Source organism: Centruroides vittatus, unplaced genomic scaffold (assembly GCF_030686945.1).
Source record: "Centruroides vittatus isolate TY-2023 unplaced genomic scaffold, ASM3068694v2 contig_1695, whole genome shotgun sequence".
NCBI classification, from domain to species: Eukaryota; Metazoa; Arthropoda; class Arachnida; order Scorpiones; family Buthidae; genus Centruroides; species Centruroides vittatus.
The window spans coordinates 50315-63924 of record NW_027121028.1 but is presented as its reverse complement, the minus strand read 5'-3'; the positions used below and the strand labels follow the sequence as shown (position 1 = coordinate 63924).

The following is a 13610-nucleotide window of genomic DNA, read 5'->3' as shown; positions in this document are numbered from 1 at the left end:
TGTGTTTTAATGCCGACGGTAATTTTTTTGTCTCGCCAGTTTCGTTTTAATGGTCATAAGATATTGCTTTTCCAAACATAATCCACAGGGTGGATGGAATGTAACCGGGCATTAAGAAATCCCTATAATTTCCATACCTCTAATGTAAAGATGATTTGACACATACTTTATTAAATAGAAATATGGATGTATACCTTAAAATTCAATGTAGGCAGCAGCACCATCCACCATGTTTTTCCCAGTAATAATGTGGATGGATGGCCACTTCTCTGTTCATCTGCAACCAAGTAACAATTCTTGACTGTGGCATGACATATGCTACCATCTCTGCACAGTAACCACTAATATCCACACCTCACAACATGCAGCAATTGGCCATCTTTTTTGCCATTGCCCACATCACCGATGAAAGAATTATAAAATTCCATTCGACGAGGTACACGCACAGACAATTTTATTACGACTGCATTATTATACAAAAATTGTGATGATTTCTCAATGCCTAGTTACTTTCCATCCATCCTATATTAATAAATTTTAATTAATGAAGCTGATAACTAAGATATTTTTAAACTTTCCTCTTGTTATTTCAATCAATGTATGAATAAAAATAAATACTTATAACCATAGGAACATATTTTTTAACACTTCAAGAATGTTTAAATTACATTCTACTGTAACACATTCTTCATATTATAAGTTATTTACTGTTTCAAAAATTTAAAATACAGGTACTCCCGACTTTACGACCACTTGAATTTCGACCTGCAATTCGGGGAATCCCCTTTCTCGGCTCAAGTCTCGATCGGTGGCGAATGGTGACACGCGCACTGCGTGTACTATAATAGGCTAATAGCGTACTATAATAGTCTTTTTATGAATAAATTTGAAGCTTGTTGCATAATTTGTATAATTTTACAACAATCCTATATTCCCGGCGTAAGCTCCTCGCTTATCGACCAATTCGCTTAACGGAACTCGGTCATAAAGCGAGGAGTACCTGTACTATTATCTAAAGTAAGAATTTCTAAAGTTAAAACTGAAAAATATTATGAGCTGTATAATTATTGTAGGTGTACTGGTAAACAGTGTATTAATAAAAATATTTTTGTATTGAAATACTGTAATTTTTATTAATAAATAAATTTTAATATAAAAATTTACGCACATAAATTCATATATACTAATGAACATTTTTATCGAGGCCGTTCCGGTTTTCCGTAAAATTCTTCTCCGCACAAAGTATCCTCTTCCGACAACGGTTCGGCATTTTCTATTAAATCTCGATATGTCAGAAGTTTGAAATTGGGAACGAAATCTTCGTCTTTCTGAAAAATAAAAACATTTTTACAAGCAGATAACATAAAGTTTCTTTTTTACAAAAAGAGAATCTGCATGTTCGAAGTCAAATATTATCTCTAAAAAATAGAGTAAAGTAATCTGAGATGAATCCTTTGAATTGTACTGCAATTTATCTTACAATCTTTATATGAATATTTATTTTTACATCTATAGAACTTTCCTCTTCTCTCAATTTGTATGCAGAAATCTTAACAATTAATTTGCCTTCCTGAATGCAGCAATTTTTATTTTAATTGCTCAGTATTAGCATTGCATTCCCTGCTTTTCATATCAAGCTGAATGACCGCTTGGTGAGAAATCCATTGTTATGTCACAGCAAGTTTCTTTAGCTACTTTTTTAACAATAAAAGTAGATGAGGAGGAGGACGCTAAGAATACAATTTTAATACAACTAATTTTAAAAGCAAGAGTAGGAATGAACATCCCATTCCAAGAACTATTGATTACGTAGAAAAACTATTCCAAAGACGAATAATTCCCGTTTTTGATCGTCAAAAAATAAAAATTAATTTAATTATCGAGTTGGTTTCTATTATAAGAAATATTTGAAGATATTTATTGTAAAGGAAAACACAGCAAGAAAAATTTAAAAAGATTTTGAATAATTAATTAAGTATTTTACACTCGTGTCACGTTTTAATTTTAGTGTTTTACTACAGTGTCGAATCAAAAACTATTGTAATAAATTAAAAATCGTATCTATTGTTATGATTAAGTGCATTTCAGGATCTGTTTGAAGTCCAAGTTTTGTCTGTTGGAAGAATTTTCACTGTGCAGGTTTGTACGTGGTTGATGTCTTTTTTCAAACCAACATCACACTTACACTAGCTCTCCACTTGGTGTGAAATGCATTAGTAAACAAAACATATTCCAATACAGCACTATCTTGTAATAATGCTTTAAAAATAAACATGCTGTATATCAATTGATGGAACTTTATAATTCCCGCTTCGGTGGCTCGGGACCGAGAGAGGCCACGAGTGCAACGGCAAAAAGATGGCCAATAGCTCGTCTGTTCGAGAACGAGCACAGATTGCTGCATGCAATGAGGTGTTGAAATTAGTGATTGCAGTGCAGAGATGGTGGTGTACATGTTATGCTACAATCCATTCAGAAACAATCAAGAATTGTCATCCGAAGCTAACGATCACAGGTTCAGTTATAGACGCATAGAGAAATGGCATTCCATTCACATCACGAACTAAGGTTTCATTGGTGGATGGCACTAGTGCCTACATTGAATTTTAAAGTATGCATCATATTTCCATTTAATATGTACACGTCAAATAATTTTCATCATCTGTGTTTTAGAAATATAGAAATCATAGCAAAATTTCTCAATGCCTAGTCACTTTCCATCCACCTTGTATACCCACACAAAGCCTAGCCAACAAGTCCAATGTAATTGGTAATATGGCCAGTCAAACCACAAAAATATTTGCAATTTCTATAGGAATTTTAGTTTAAAAAATTTGTGAAAAATATGGAGCTGTCAACGAGGGTTTGTAGTACTTTGCTCTGCGAAACAACTTCTCATTAACCTTTTTTCTAACTGAAACACAATGGAAAGAAACGCAAAGTGACTTGTTCTTTAGATGAATGATCATAGCTCTGTTATGTTGTTATTTTAGAAAATGCTTTGTTTTACCTTTAACAATTTTCATTTTGCATATAAAAAAGGAGCAACATGTATAAATCTCGGTAACACCTCCCTCAGGTTGAGATATCTAAGTCTCCGAGGAAACAGAAAAATGTATATTTTAAACTCTTTAGGAAGTTCATATTCCATTCTTCTTATGTTAATCACTACATTATATTGCATAAGCTATAAAAAGCAACCTTATTTTACCTGAGTTTTATTGACAGCAACTGCAACGCAATGTTGCTCGTCGAGTAAAGTTTCCTGAAACATCCAATTAGTTTCACGTTCGTTATTTATATATAATTCGGTATCCGTCGTTACGACGTCCGTCCGAAGATTTGGAGATTTGCAGCAGAAAGACAATTGTTGCAAACTGTAACTAATACCAACTCCAATAGCCTTTACATAACTTTCTTTCAAGCACTGGAAGAATTAACTATAATAAAAAACTTTAATCCATTTAAGAACATCTTAAGACAAAATTACAAATGAAATTTATGATCATCGTAGCAGGAAAAACTTGAAGGGTTTAATGAAAGCTTGGGCTTAGAAAGTCTATTAGAGAAAGATTATGATGGTTTAGATAGGTATATATATAATTTTTCACATAAACCTGTTTTAAAATGGAGGAAAAAAGGCTTTTACAACAGGTTTATGTGAAAAATTAGAGAAGGGCAACTGAAAAGAAAACCAACAAAAAAGGTGGAAATTGCTGTACTAATAAAAAGTTAGTAAAGCACTTTCCATTTTATTATGCATAGTATTTTGATACAGAAAAATGCTACATATGGAAACAGTAAATCGGTTAATATATTTCTATATAGTTATTAAAGTAATAACAAACCCAAAGTCTGTAGAATTTTTCAAGTTTTTCCATTTCTAAACTGGGCAATTCAATGAAATCCCATTCTTCAGAAGTAAACTGTCTTTTCATCAGGTTAAAAAACTCGGATATGGATTTTCCACCTGTTACGTAAATAAACTCTTGTAAAACGGCCGTCGGAATAATAAATGTTTCAATAATAAAATATTTTTGTTACCTGTATAGCTTATTTTCATAACGTCGATGCCTACTTTATTATTTATTTCTGCAGCACAGACGCAATAATCTCCTTGGTGAGAAAGGTTAAAGTCGAGCGACGGATACTTTACCGATAAATCTTTACGTAAGACGGGTCTTTCTTTGGAGGATCTTTCGAAGCCGACTTCGCCGTAATTTAAGTTTAAAATTTCGGAAATTAATTTTCTTAACATTAATCTTCCAACCTATATATGAAAAAAATAACTTTAGAAAAAAGAAGAGAGAAAGTATGTTGATCGGGAATTGTATCTACACGGCGAGGTCTAAACGAAAGCACGAAAATGATGTGGTGGTACGGGCTTTCAATAACTATTAATTTAAATCAAATGAAGGGGGTGGTAGAACGGTGGCTCACCAAAAAATTCGTACCCATTTATAGACACACCTGTAAAAAAAGGTTGGCCACCCTATTCTAGAGGAATCACTTGTATCAAATTTAATACAAGTTAATGACTTAAATGCCTACTATTATATGACATTTGTATATTTAATTAGCCAAATGCTGCTTGATAATAAATCTGGCTTAATTATTTCATTAGTAAGATGATTTGGGCTTGGTTTGTACTGTACAAGTGTACTTAATCTGTCCAACTGTGTTAGTAGTAGAATGCTTCATCTATGAGATTCAAATATACAAGTATAGCTAATATTTTTTTCTTTTTACCATTTCAATGTTCCCAGATAAAAAATGTAGTTTTATGGCTATATTCAACACTTAGATTCCAGAGATTTAGAGTGAAATTTTGATGTCAAAGATGAATTTCACACTGGCCAACCTGTCACCACAGATGTTGATAAAATCAATGCTATGATTGATAGCAGTTGTAATTTGATGACACGTGAAATTGGTGACACTAAACATTAATGCTATTATGGTTTTAAGCCATTTGTGAAAGCTTGGACTGGTCAAGAAGCTTGAATGCCACGTCAACTGTGTGATAAAAATTTAGTGGACTGCATTTCTGCTTGCATTTTGTTACATTAACACAATGAAGACAAGTCCTTCCTCAAACAACTCATCACTGGTGATGAAAAGTGGATTCTATAAGCAAAGTTAGTTGAAAAAGATCATAATCAATGCTGGGTGAGCCACAAAGATGATCACAAAGACTGATTTGTACTGAAAGAAAATCATGCTGTCAGTAAAAGTTTCTCTCTGTCCTCTGTCTCCTCAAGAAGATTTCTTTAGTAAGCAGGGAAATATACCTCCACACTCAACTTGATTTGGTATATACAGTTTATCCCAGAACCATACTGTACCGATTGACACAAACAATCGAAGATAGACTGGAATAATCAGGGATTGGATGTCTTCTTGATAATTTCAGAACTGTGGATAGGCTTCGTCTCTACTTGTCATTTGACTGCAGATCTCACCTGTACCCGAGAGTCCTTTCTTGAGGAGTCTAACCTCTCTATCTTCAGTGGGCTTGCTGAGTATCAGATCTATGTGCTATCAATTCTGACCCTTATCCTTATCCCTTATCCTGCCTTTTTCTCTGATCTCTCCAATTTAAATGTTTTTTGGGAGCCAACTTCCAACCAATCAGAAAGATAGTCACATGCAAAGCTTTCTTTTACATTCGCACTGACCCAAATGCGAGTGGTCATCTTCCAACGTGTTTACTCGTCTAATTGTAGTTGTTTTCATGCCACTAAGTGGTTTGTTAAATTGGACTGCACCTGTCTAATTTAACAAACCACCAGGACTGCTTTGTTTTCCTCACAAATAGACACTGCTTTTATAAATAAGGTCAGAAAAGGGTACAAATGCAGCTCTGAATGAAGCAGTTGGGACTTTGGAATTGAGATAATCCCAACCACCCAATTCTGAGGCTAATATCTCGTCAAGGGTTAAATCAATCAATCAATATCTTTTTATTAGGTACAAAATAGTACATGCCCGGTACCGCAAAGCATTGCCGGGAGTAGAACAGAAATGTGATATAACACGTGATGGCAAAAGTATAGTTGATTACAGGAGACAGTACAAATACAATAAGCAATGTTCACATAGGTGAACAGTGATTACAGGATAAAGCTAAATGGTTACAGAATATAATAGGATGATTACAAAATTATATAGTAATAAAATAGCAAATACAAAATGGTTACAAAAATAAAAGTAATGATAAGATATAAAAGCAGGTATAATACAATAGTATATACAATATGATACAAGTGCAAAGGTACGGTATACATTGTAGGGTTAAAGTCGGAAATATGATTCCTTTGACATTTTTGGCTGTCAAAAGTGGTCTAAAATTTTGAGGGGAGTCCAACCTTCTCATTCAGAACTGCAATTTTATGAAGAAAAGTCAAATAAGTACAGGAAAAAGATTTAAATGTGATAAATTCACTTATACACATGTACATATTATGTCCTAAGATTTTACAGTTAGGGTTAAGGAAAGGGTTTCTAATGTATTTTATAAAGCTACAGAAAAACCAAACCACCAGCAGAAAAAATTTGAAAGTGCTAATGTTTTTGCTAATGCTAAGTTGAATGGGAATCCTCAGGCTAACTAATCCTGCAGTTGTTGAAACAATGGGGGATTGCCATACATGTGTGAAAAGATGAGATAACATAACGAAGAGTGGGGAGGGAGAGAGGAAAGTAAGTTTACAGTTCAAAAAAAAACTTCCATGCTGTGGGAAGGAGTCTACATCAGGGAAGTTAATAGCAATATTATCCACTTGCTCTAAGTGTCTGAGAAAGGGTTGCTGGGAAGAGCTACAAATAAGGTATGCATGGTCAAAATCCACATCAATGTTGGGGTCAGAGGCAAGTATAGCTATCACTGCAGTGCTATGCAGTGCTATCTGATCCTTTCGGGATGATATTCCGACGTTCTTTGAGGCGAGTATTTAAAGGGTGAATCGTAGCACCTATGTACTCTAAGTTGCAGTTAGATCTATGATCAATAACAGGAATAGTGTAGATGCCTGGTTGAAGGTGCACGTTGGGATGGTCTTTAGTGTTGCGGAGAAGGGTGAAAATTGAGGAACTTCTACAGAAGACTAAACAAAAATTATTGTTCCTGGATATCTGTTTGTACGAGATAGCTAGTCTTCTATCGTACGTTACGGTCTTGTAAACTGTGTCCTGGGTACAAATGTTTGGTGTGACGGCAGAAAGACAACACATAGGGCCCTTAATGGTGAGTGGAGAGTAGCCACGCAGAGTTGTGTATTGGGTAATGGTTAGAACCTCTGTATCCCAGTCATGCGTGTCTGACAAATAGGCGAAGGCCTACAAACTAGGACGTCGAAGCCAGCTATCTCAAAGATAAAAGGTTTGTGGAGATGGGCAGGGATGAAGGTTGGATGGTTTGTAGGCTTCCTATAAACTTTAGTTGTGATGCATCCTTAAGCCAGAGATCAAAGAAGAGGACCCCTCAATCGCCATCTCATTCAAGGCAGAGACAAAGGCATTAGGGCAGTGGTTTCCAACCTGTGGGGCGCACCCCCCTAGGGGGCCGCGAGACTGTTGCAAGGGGGGCATGCAGCTGTTTCCAAAATATCATTTTCGAATACAAACCAAAAAAGTCGAATAGGTGTCAAAAAAATGAATCAGCAAAATAGGTATACGTAATCCACAATCCTCGCCGCGAATTTTTTGGGTACAAATGCTGAAACATCCATCCATACTCTTGCTGGAACGAAAACATCTCGCTTTCGCGTTTGGAGCCAAGCGCCAGCGGGATGAGGAAACAAAAGACAAGCACTCGGAACATCCCGGGTATTCTCGTGCTTACTCGCGCCAAACTTCACTAAACAGAAGCATCTGTTTTTTTTCTGTTGTCTATGAACAGAATTAGTTCGTTAGTAGTGCTTGCGATAACCACATTGATATATAGAATGAAACACTTCGCTTTGGTAACTTCTAAATTAATATTGAGGTAAATTTCATAACTGTTATAATAGTACATTATTTTTAGTACATTTAAAATTATAATTTCTTATAATAAATAATTATTTTTTATGTATATTTTTACATAATATTGTATATTATTTTGTAGCCCATTAAATAAATTATAATATCAGTTGAGTATTTATGAAATTAGATTGTTAGAAAAATTAAGGGGGCGCAACAAGTTTTTAAGGGGGGAGCAAGTACAAAAAGGTTGGAAACCACTGCATTAGGGGTTGTCGTCCATTTTTTTCACAAAGGCTCAAATACAGGACTTACGCTGCCATACGACGAGAATGTCGTCAACGTATCGTGTCGTGAGAATGCAGTGGTCAAGGATGGGAAGGACGGAAGTCTCAAGCTGCCGAATAACTAGATCAGAAAAGGTGCCCAAGAGAAGATTGCCCCACCTTGTAGAAATGTAACGCCTTCGAAGGTGAAGAAGGAAGCGTGGCATAGGAAATCGACCAGTTCTCACACATTACAGTGGTGCTTAACCGAGCCTTGGATATTCGAAAGGAGAAAGTTACGGAGAGAGCAGAAGCACAGTTCGACGTGGACAGACAGATATAGAGATTGGAAGTCACAGATGGTGAAGTATAACGGGCTCCAGGTCTCAAGGCACTGCATATTTCTGCCTCTTGTTTGGTTTTTTGTAGCTTTACATCGAGTTAACACAGTTTTTGAGTGGTTGTATTTTAACATGTTTTTAATCACTTAAGGGAAACTAGGTTAAAATATGAAGAGTAGTGGTGATTTCGGAGTGATCTGTGACAGGAAAGGGAGTGTTCTAACCTAACCTGTTCTAATAATTTGGTTGGCAATAATTATAGTAATTTATTAGAATAGGTTAGGTGGTTAATATGCACCTAGATAGTCCAAGATGGCGGCATTTCCGGTTAGGACTACTGATGCTCCCAACAGCAACTGTTGGAAGCAAAACGCGATCACGTGACAACCTAGGAAACGCTGATGCCTAACTAAATTTTTTTATTTACACACTTATTCTACATTACAGACTACATAAAATCTATTATTAAGTATTAAAAAATATATACATTACGCACACCGTGTTTACAAATAAAAATGATGTTTTTTACTTACGTTTTCAAAGTTTGTCATTTTCTTTTCTTTCTTTTAGCAACGACATAACTGGCATTTGTTTCGGGTTGGGATGATTCTTTTCTTTTACTCGTCAATTTTACATTCCCACTGTTCTCAGATTTGTTTTTTTTCTTTGTTTCCGTTTCCTCCTTTTTCTTTCGGGGTTCTGGGGCAGCAGGCACAGACTCTGGTTCCTTCCATACAGGGATCTTACCTGATCCTGGATATATATAACTTAAATGTTTCACAAACAATTGGAATCGTTTTCCGGGGCTCATTGTATGCCATTTAAACAACTTCTTGTACATGAACATATACAGATAGGAATCCGACAAATCCTCGGTATAATGTTTAAACAAATGTTTCCTGTTTTTTAAGACACCCCATAAACTTTCTATCTTTCGAGTATGTACACCAGTGTGAGGGTTCACGAAATTTTCTGAATGATTCACAGTCTTGTGAACTATTTCTACACCTTCGAGGTCATTTATGTGATTATAACCCCTCCAGTCATCAGTCAAAACTGTACTTCCGGAATTAACAAATTTCGAAATTATCCAATTCAATGTCTCCTCACTCCTGTCGTTAACCTTGCAAACAAAGCATGTGTTATCCTCACGACACACTCCGCCAACTATCCATCTTGTGCCCTTCAGTTTGCGACCCTTTTCATATTTTTGTCTGGATATTACGGTTTCATCAATTTCAACAGTTCTGTTGGGTCCTCCTATTTTAAATGACGAAACATTATCCACGGCTATCATCATAACTAAACGTAAGTAGTTTGCCCAATCAACAGACGTATGATTACTAATACTACACGCAAAGGCTGCATTTGTTAGCGTGCATTCTATGCACAGCAAGTGCCATATGAAGGAAAATATAGTGCCCCAAGAAATATGTCCACACTTGCCTTTAAAGGTACCGTCGAAAGCAGAGCCATTTTTTTTACAATAGGCGCATCTCATCACTACGGAATTCCTGTCGGCACGGTACACCAATTTACACGTACGGGAGCAATTATTACAAACACCTTCGACATGCTGTAAACCAAGTTTTACAGCTAGCTTCACATCTGACGAAATTCTCTTATCCACCTTTAAATCGTTATATTCATTTCCAAGTAAGCGGAAGAACATTCGTGAATCACACTTACTCCAGAATTCTTCAGAAAAAATATCTTCGGACGTCATTATTTGTTAATTTCGAAATATAATTCAATACAGAAGCAAATAATTAATTAAAATAATACGAAATAGAAAAAACGATATTAAATATACGAAACGTACAGTACTATGAAAATTCTAAAGAAACAAACGTCTTGCATACGCCACGACTGCGAAACAAATTAAAAATGCTAGATTGTGAAAAACGCCCTCTACAGTTATCAACATACCGCTTTCCCGGAAACGCCGCCATCTTGGACTACCTAGGTGCATATTAACCGGTTAGGTTAGGTTAAAACGTGTGTCCCCACTGTTTCCTTGTTGGAATCAGACGAGCCGCCATCTTGGAACCAAAGGTAACATTAACCAAGAAATTTACCATTGATGCAATCGCATCCTTTTTATACACAAATTTTCTTATTCGTTCTTTTTCTTCGCTTTGAATGCACCGATTACAAAACATCCATTCGTTTGCTGTCGGTTTCCAAGAGGGCAAATAAAAGTAACACCTCCAACTCATCTTAAACATCCAGCGATACGATGAGACCAGCCAAACAAAAACCACATGTCACGACGCCATTTTACGACAAATGCACCACCTGCTGGTTCGCAACCGAAATAATAATAATTTTTTGTTTTAATTTAAATTTTTATCGATTTATTAATTTATAAATAAACGTCGGGTAAATAAATAACTAATCACATTTATAATTTAACGCTACCTTTTAAAATTATCCGAGAAGGTTTTAGTTTTACCATCGATTTGGTGATTTGTTGCCAGATTAAACAAAAGTCGCGAAGGTTTCGTGTTGTGTTGAAAATTGTTTAATCGTTTAGTTTTAATGAACAAAATTTTAATTGTCAATATACAAATATTAGAACTGCTACTACATCGATCGTAGCTGTATAAATAAAAATACAGCATCGGGTTGCATAACTATTCCGGCAACGTTTAAAATTTTTGTGACGCCATCTATTGTTTTATTTTATTTTAAAAAAATTTTAATTTTCAATTATAAAATGGAAAAAAAGCTCAATTTTGAGGGTAGGAACGTGTTTTATAAGAAAATTGTCAATGCTATTAAGTTTGGAGTAAATTCATATAAAGTTCCTGGCAGATGTAATCCAATTTAATATCAATCTTCAAAACACATTCCTCTGTGATCTATACAAATATCTGCATGTATGCCCAGGAAGTAGTCATTTGGGGTTTGCCGAACTGCTGTGGGAGTTCTGTTCTCCAAATTAAAATTTGCTCAGAAAAGGAGAAAATTTCAAAAATTCGAGAGGTTGTAACTAAACATTCCAAAAGTATCATTTCGTGAAGAAAGATATTTATGGAACCGGTCTTCAAAATGTCCTCCTCGTGATTTTACAAAAATTTGTAAAACCATCAGGAGGGCATTTTGAAGACCAGTTCCATAAATTATTTTTGCTAAAAAACTTTTATAAATTCGGCCCCAAACCCTTGTATTCTACCATTATTGCATACGGTGACATTCAATTCAATATATTAGACACCATTAACGGATCCTTACAGAACTTTCTGGTCTTTCTTAACTAGCTCGCCGGTAGCCGAGCGGATAAACCGCCGAACGCCGGTAGTTGTGGGTTCGCACCAAACCGACGGGACGGCCACACGATTTTCTACATGTAACTTCTAACAGGGGTAGTTTGTAGAAAATCTTCCTAGAAAGCATCCCTCTTGGCAGATTGCAATTGTGTTACAATCTTATCCCATCAAAACTAAACTTTATGTTGAGTTCTGAGCAGGATGGAAACAAATCCTAAGCAATGATTCTTTCGCTGGATCAATTTAAACTGAGAATTAAATTCTGATGTTCTTGGTGTAAGTGCAATTCCCATCTACCTGGACAACTTGCATCAAGTTTCGCTGATTTTCATTAAGGGTAAAGGATTACTTCTAAGATAGAGCTTTGAAAAAATTTTGTTTTCATTTAAAATTTCACATATAAATAGAATTTAAAAGGATTTACAAAGATTATGCTAATAAAATTTACAGGAATATCAAAATTAGTAATTTTTTCCATTAATATGCTTCCTGATATATTGAGTCAGTTTACATTATTAAAACTTCTATGAAAAAATGTTCTAATTATAGATGCAATTTTATTGCATTTGCAGAATATCTTGCCAATTTTAGAAGCTTCTTGAGTTCCTAAACAGAATTTCCTGAGAATTCATGTTTTATAAGTAGGTTCACACATTAAATGTTTTGTTAATAAGTGGTAAAATTTCCTTTGTACAAGGGCATAACGATCACCCTTCTTTGCAACTAATATGTAAATAATGCTGTCGGGAACTGAACTCCACAACAGTTTTAGAAAAACTGATTTACCCACTCATTTTCAATAGTTCATATATGGTTATTAAATATTACGGTGTGAATTTATGTTGCAGTGATGACAAATGTTTATATGATATAAATATGGGTATGCATCACTTAATGATGAGAATACATTCCAAAAAATACGTCGAGGGTCATTTTTTATTTTTAACTCGGTCTGATCTATGGGCACCCTTTACAGATTTGGTCGAACGGCGAGGAATGGGAGATGTTGCACGGAATACTTAGAAACCTATTGGGCATAGTCTACCGCTTGTATAGGCCGTACGTAACGCAACGATAAGTATTTATGTATCCAAACGTAGAAATGGTACGAGAGACCAACTTTTTTGGTTTCTTATACATTTATTAGATTCCTGTTGAACACCTAGTCCATCATTTAAATGCATACTTGTAATTAGCACTGAAATTTATTAACAATTTACTTTACATATATTGTCAAATTTAAAAAAGGTTAAAAGTAAGTAAACAACAAACTATAAAGAAATTAGTTTTATTTCACAAAGAATTTAGTAATTACAAAATTTAGTTAGTTATGATACAAATTATACAAAAAAATTAAATATTCACATAAATTTAAAAAATAATCAACAATAAAAGGCAGTGAGAGGCACTAATGAATTATATACAATTATGTATAGTTAAAATGTTAATGGATAAGAACAATTTATCTGATTTGCATGAATAAAATGAAGCAAAATTCTATTTACAGGATGCTATATGTGACGTGACGTAAAAATGCATTCTAATACAATTATAATTATTGATAATATACATAAATATAGTTAATTTACGACACCCGAACGTAAGTAAGTTAAGTTTGGAAGATCGATACGTGTCGGACAATCCGTTTAAATCAAACTTCACTTCTTAACGGATTAATTAATATACAAACTACGCTCCAAGAAACGCTTATTTATATACAGGGTGTTTGATAAGTTATTGTGCTGTGAGAAATTTGTAATAAAATTAAA

The 13610-nt window shown here is 34.8% G+C and overlaps 1 protein-coding gene across 2 annotated transcripts; it reads right to left on the bottom strand.

The window, feature by feature from the left end:
- Positions 1 to 683: 683 nt before the first annotated feature.
- On the bottom strand, positions 684 to 10830 carry LOC136969032 (L-aminoadipate-semialdehyde dehydrogenase-phosphopantetheinyl transferase). 2 transcript variants are annotated; one of them, XM_067263104.1, is made up of 6 exons: positions 10648 to 10830; positions 4045 to 4270; positions 3849 to 3970; positions 3212 to 3427; positions 1169 to 1328; positions 684 to 707 (listed from the first exon to the last, which is right to left on the bottom strand). In XM_067263104.1, the coding sequence occupies exons 1-5, from the start codon at positions 10795 to 10797 to the stop codon at positions 1197 to 1199; spliced, it is 846 nt and encodes a 281-aa protein (XP_067119205.1). In that variant the 5' UTR covers positions 10798 to 10830; the 3' UTR covers positions 684 to 707; positions 1169 to 1196. The 2 variants fall into 2 exon arrangements, with proteins under 2 accessions (XP_067119205.1, XP_067119204.1); XM_067263103.1 differs by lacking the exon at positions 684 to 707 and having other exon boundaries at positions 1128 to 1328.
- Positions 10831 to 13610: the final 2780 nt, after the last annotated feature.

Bases quoted from the DNA above. Each gene is read 5' to 3' on its own strand.
- LOC136969032 (XM_067263104.1), bottom strand. From the start codon at position 10,797: ATGTTTAAGATGAGTTGGAGGTGTTACTTTTATTTGCCCTCTTGGAAA. The intron at 4,271-10,647 runs GTAAATTTCTTG...TTTCATATATAG, and splicing joins AGGATGCGATTGCATCAATG to GTTGGAAGATTAATGTTAAG. The intron at 1,329-3,211 runs GTAAAATAAGGT...TTTATTTTTCAG, and splicing joins TTGCTGTCAATAAAACTCAG to AAAGACGAAGATTTCGTTCC.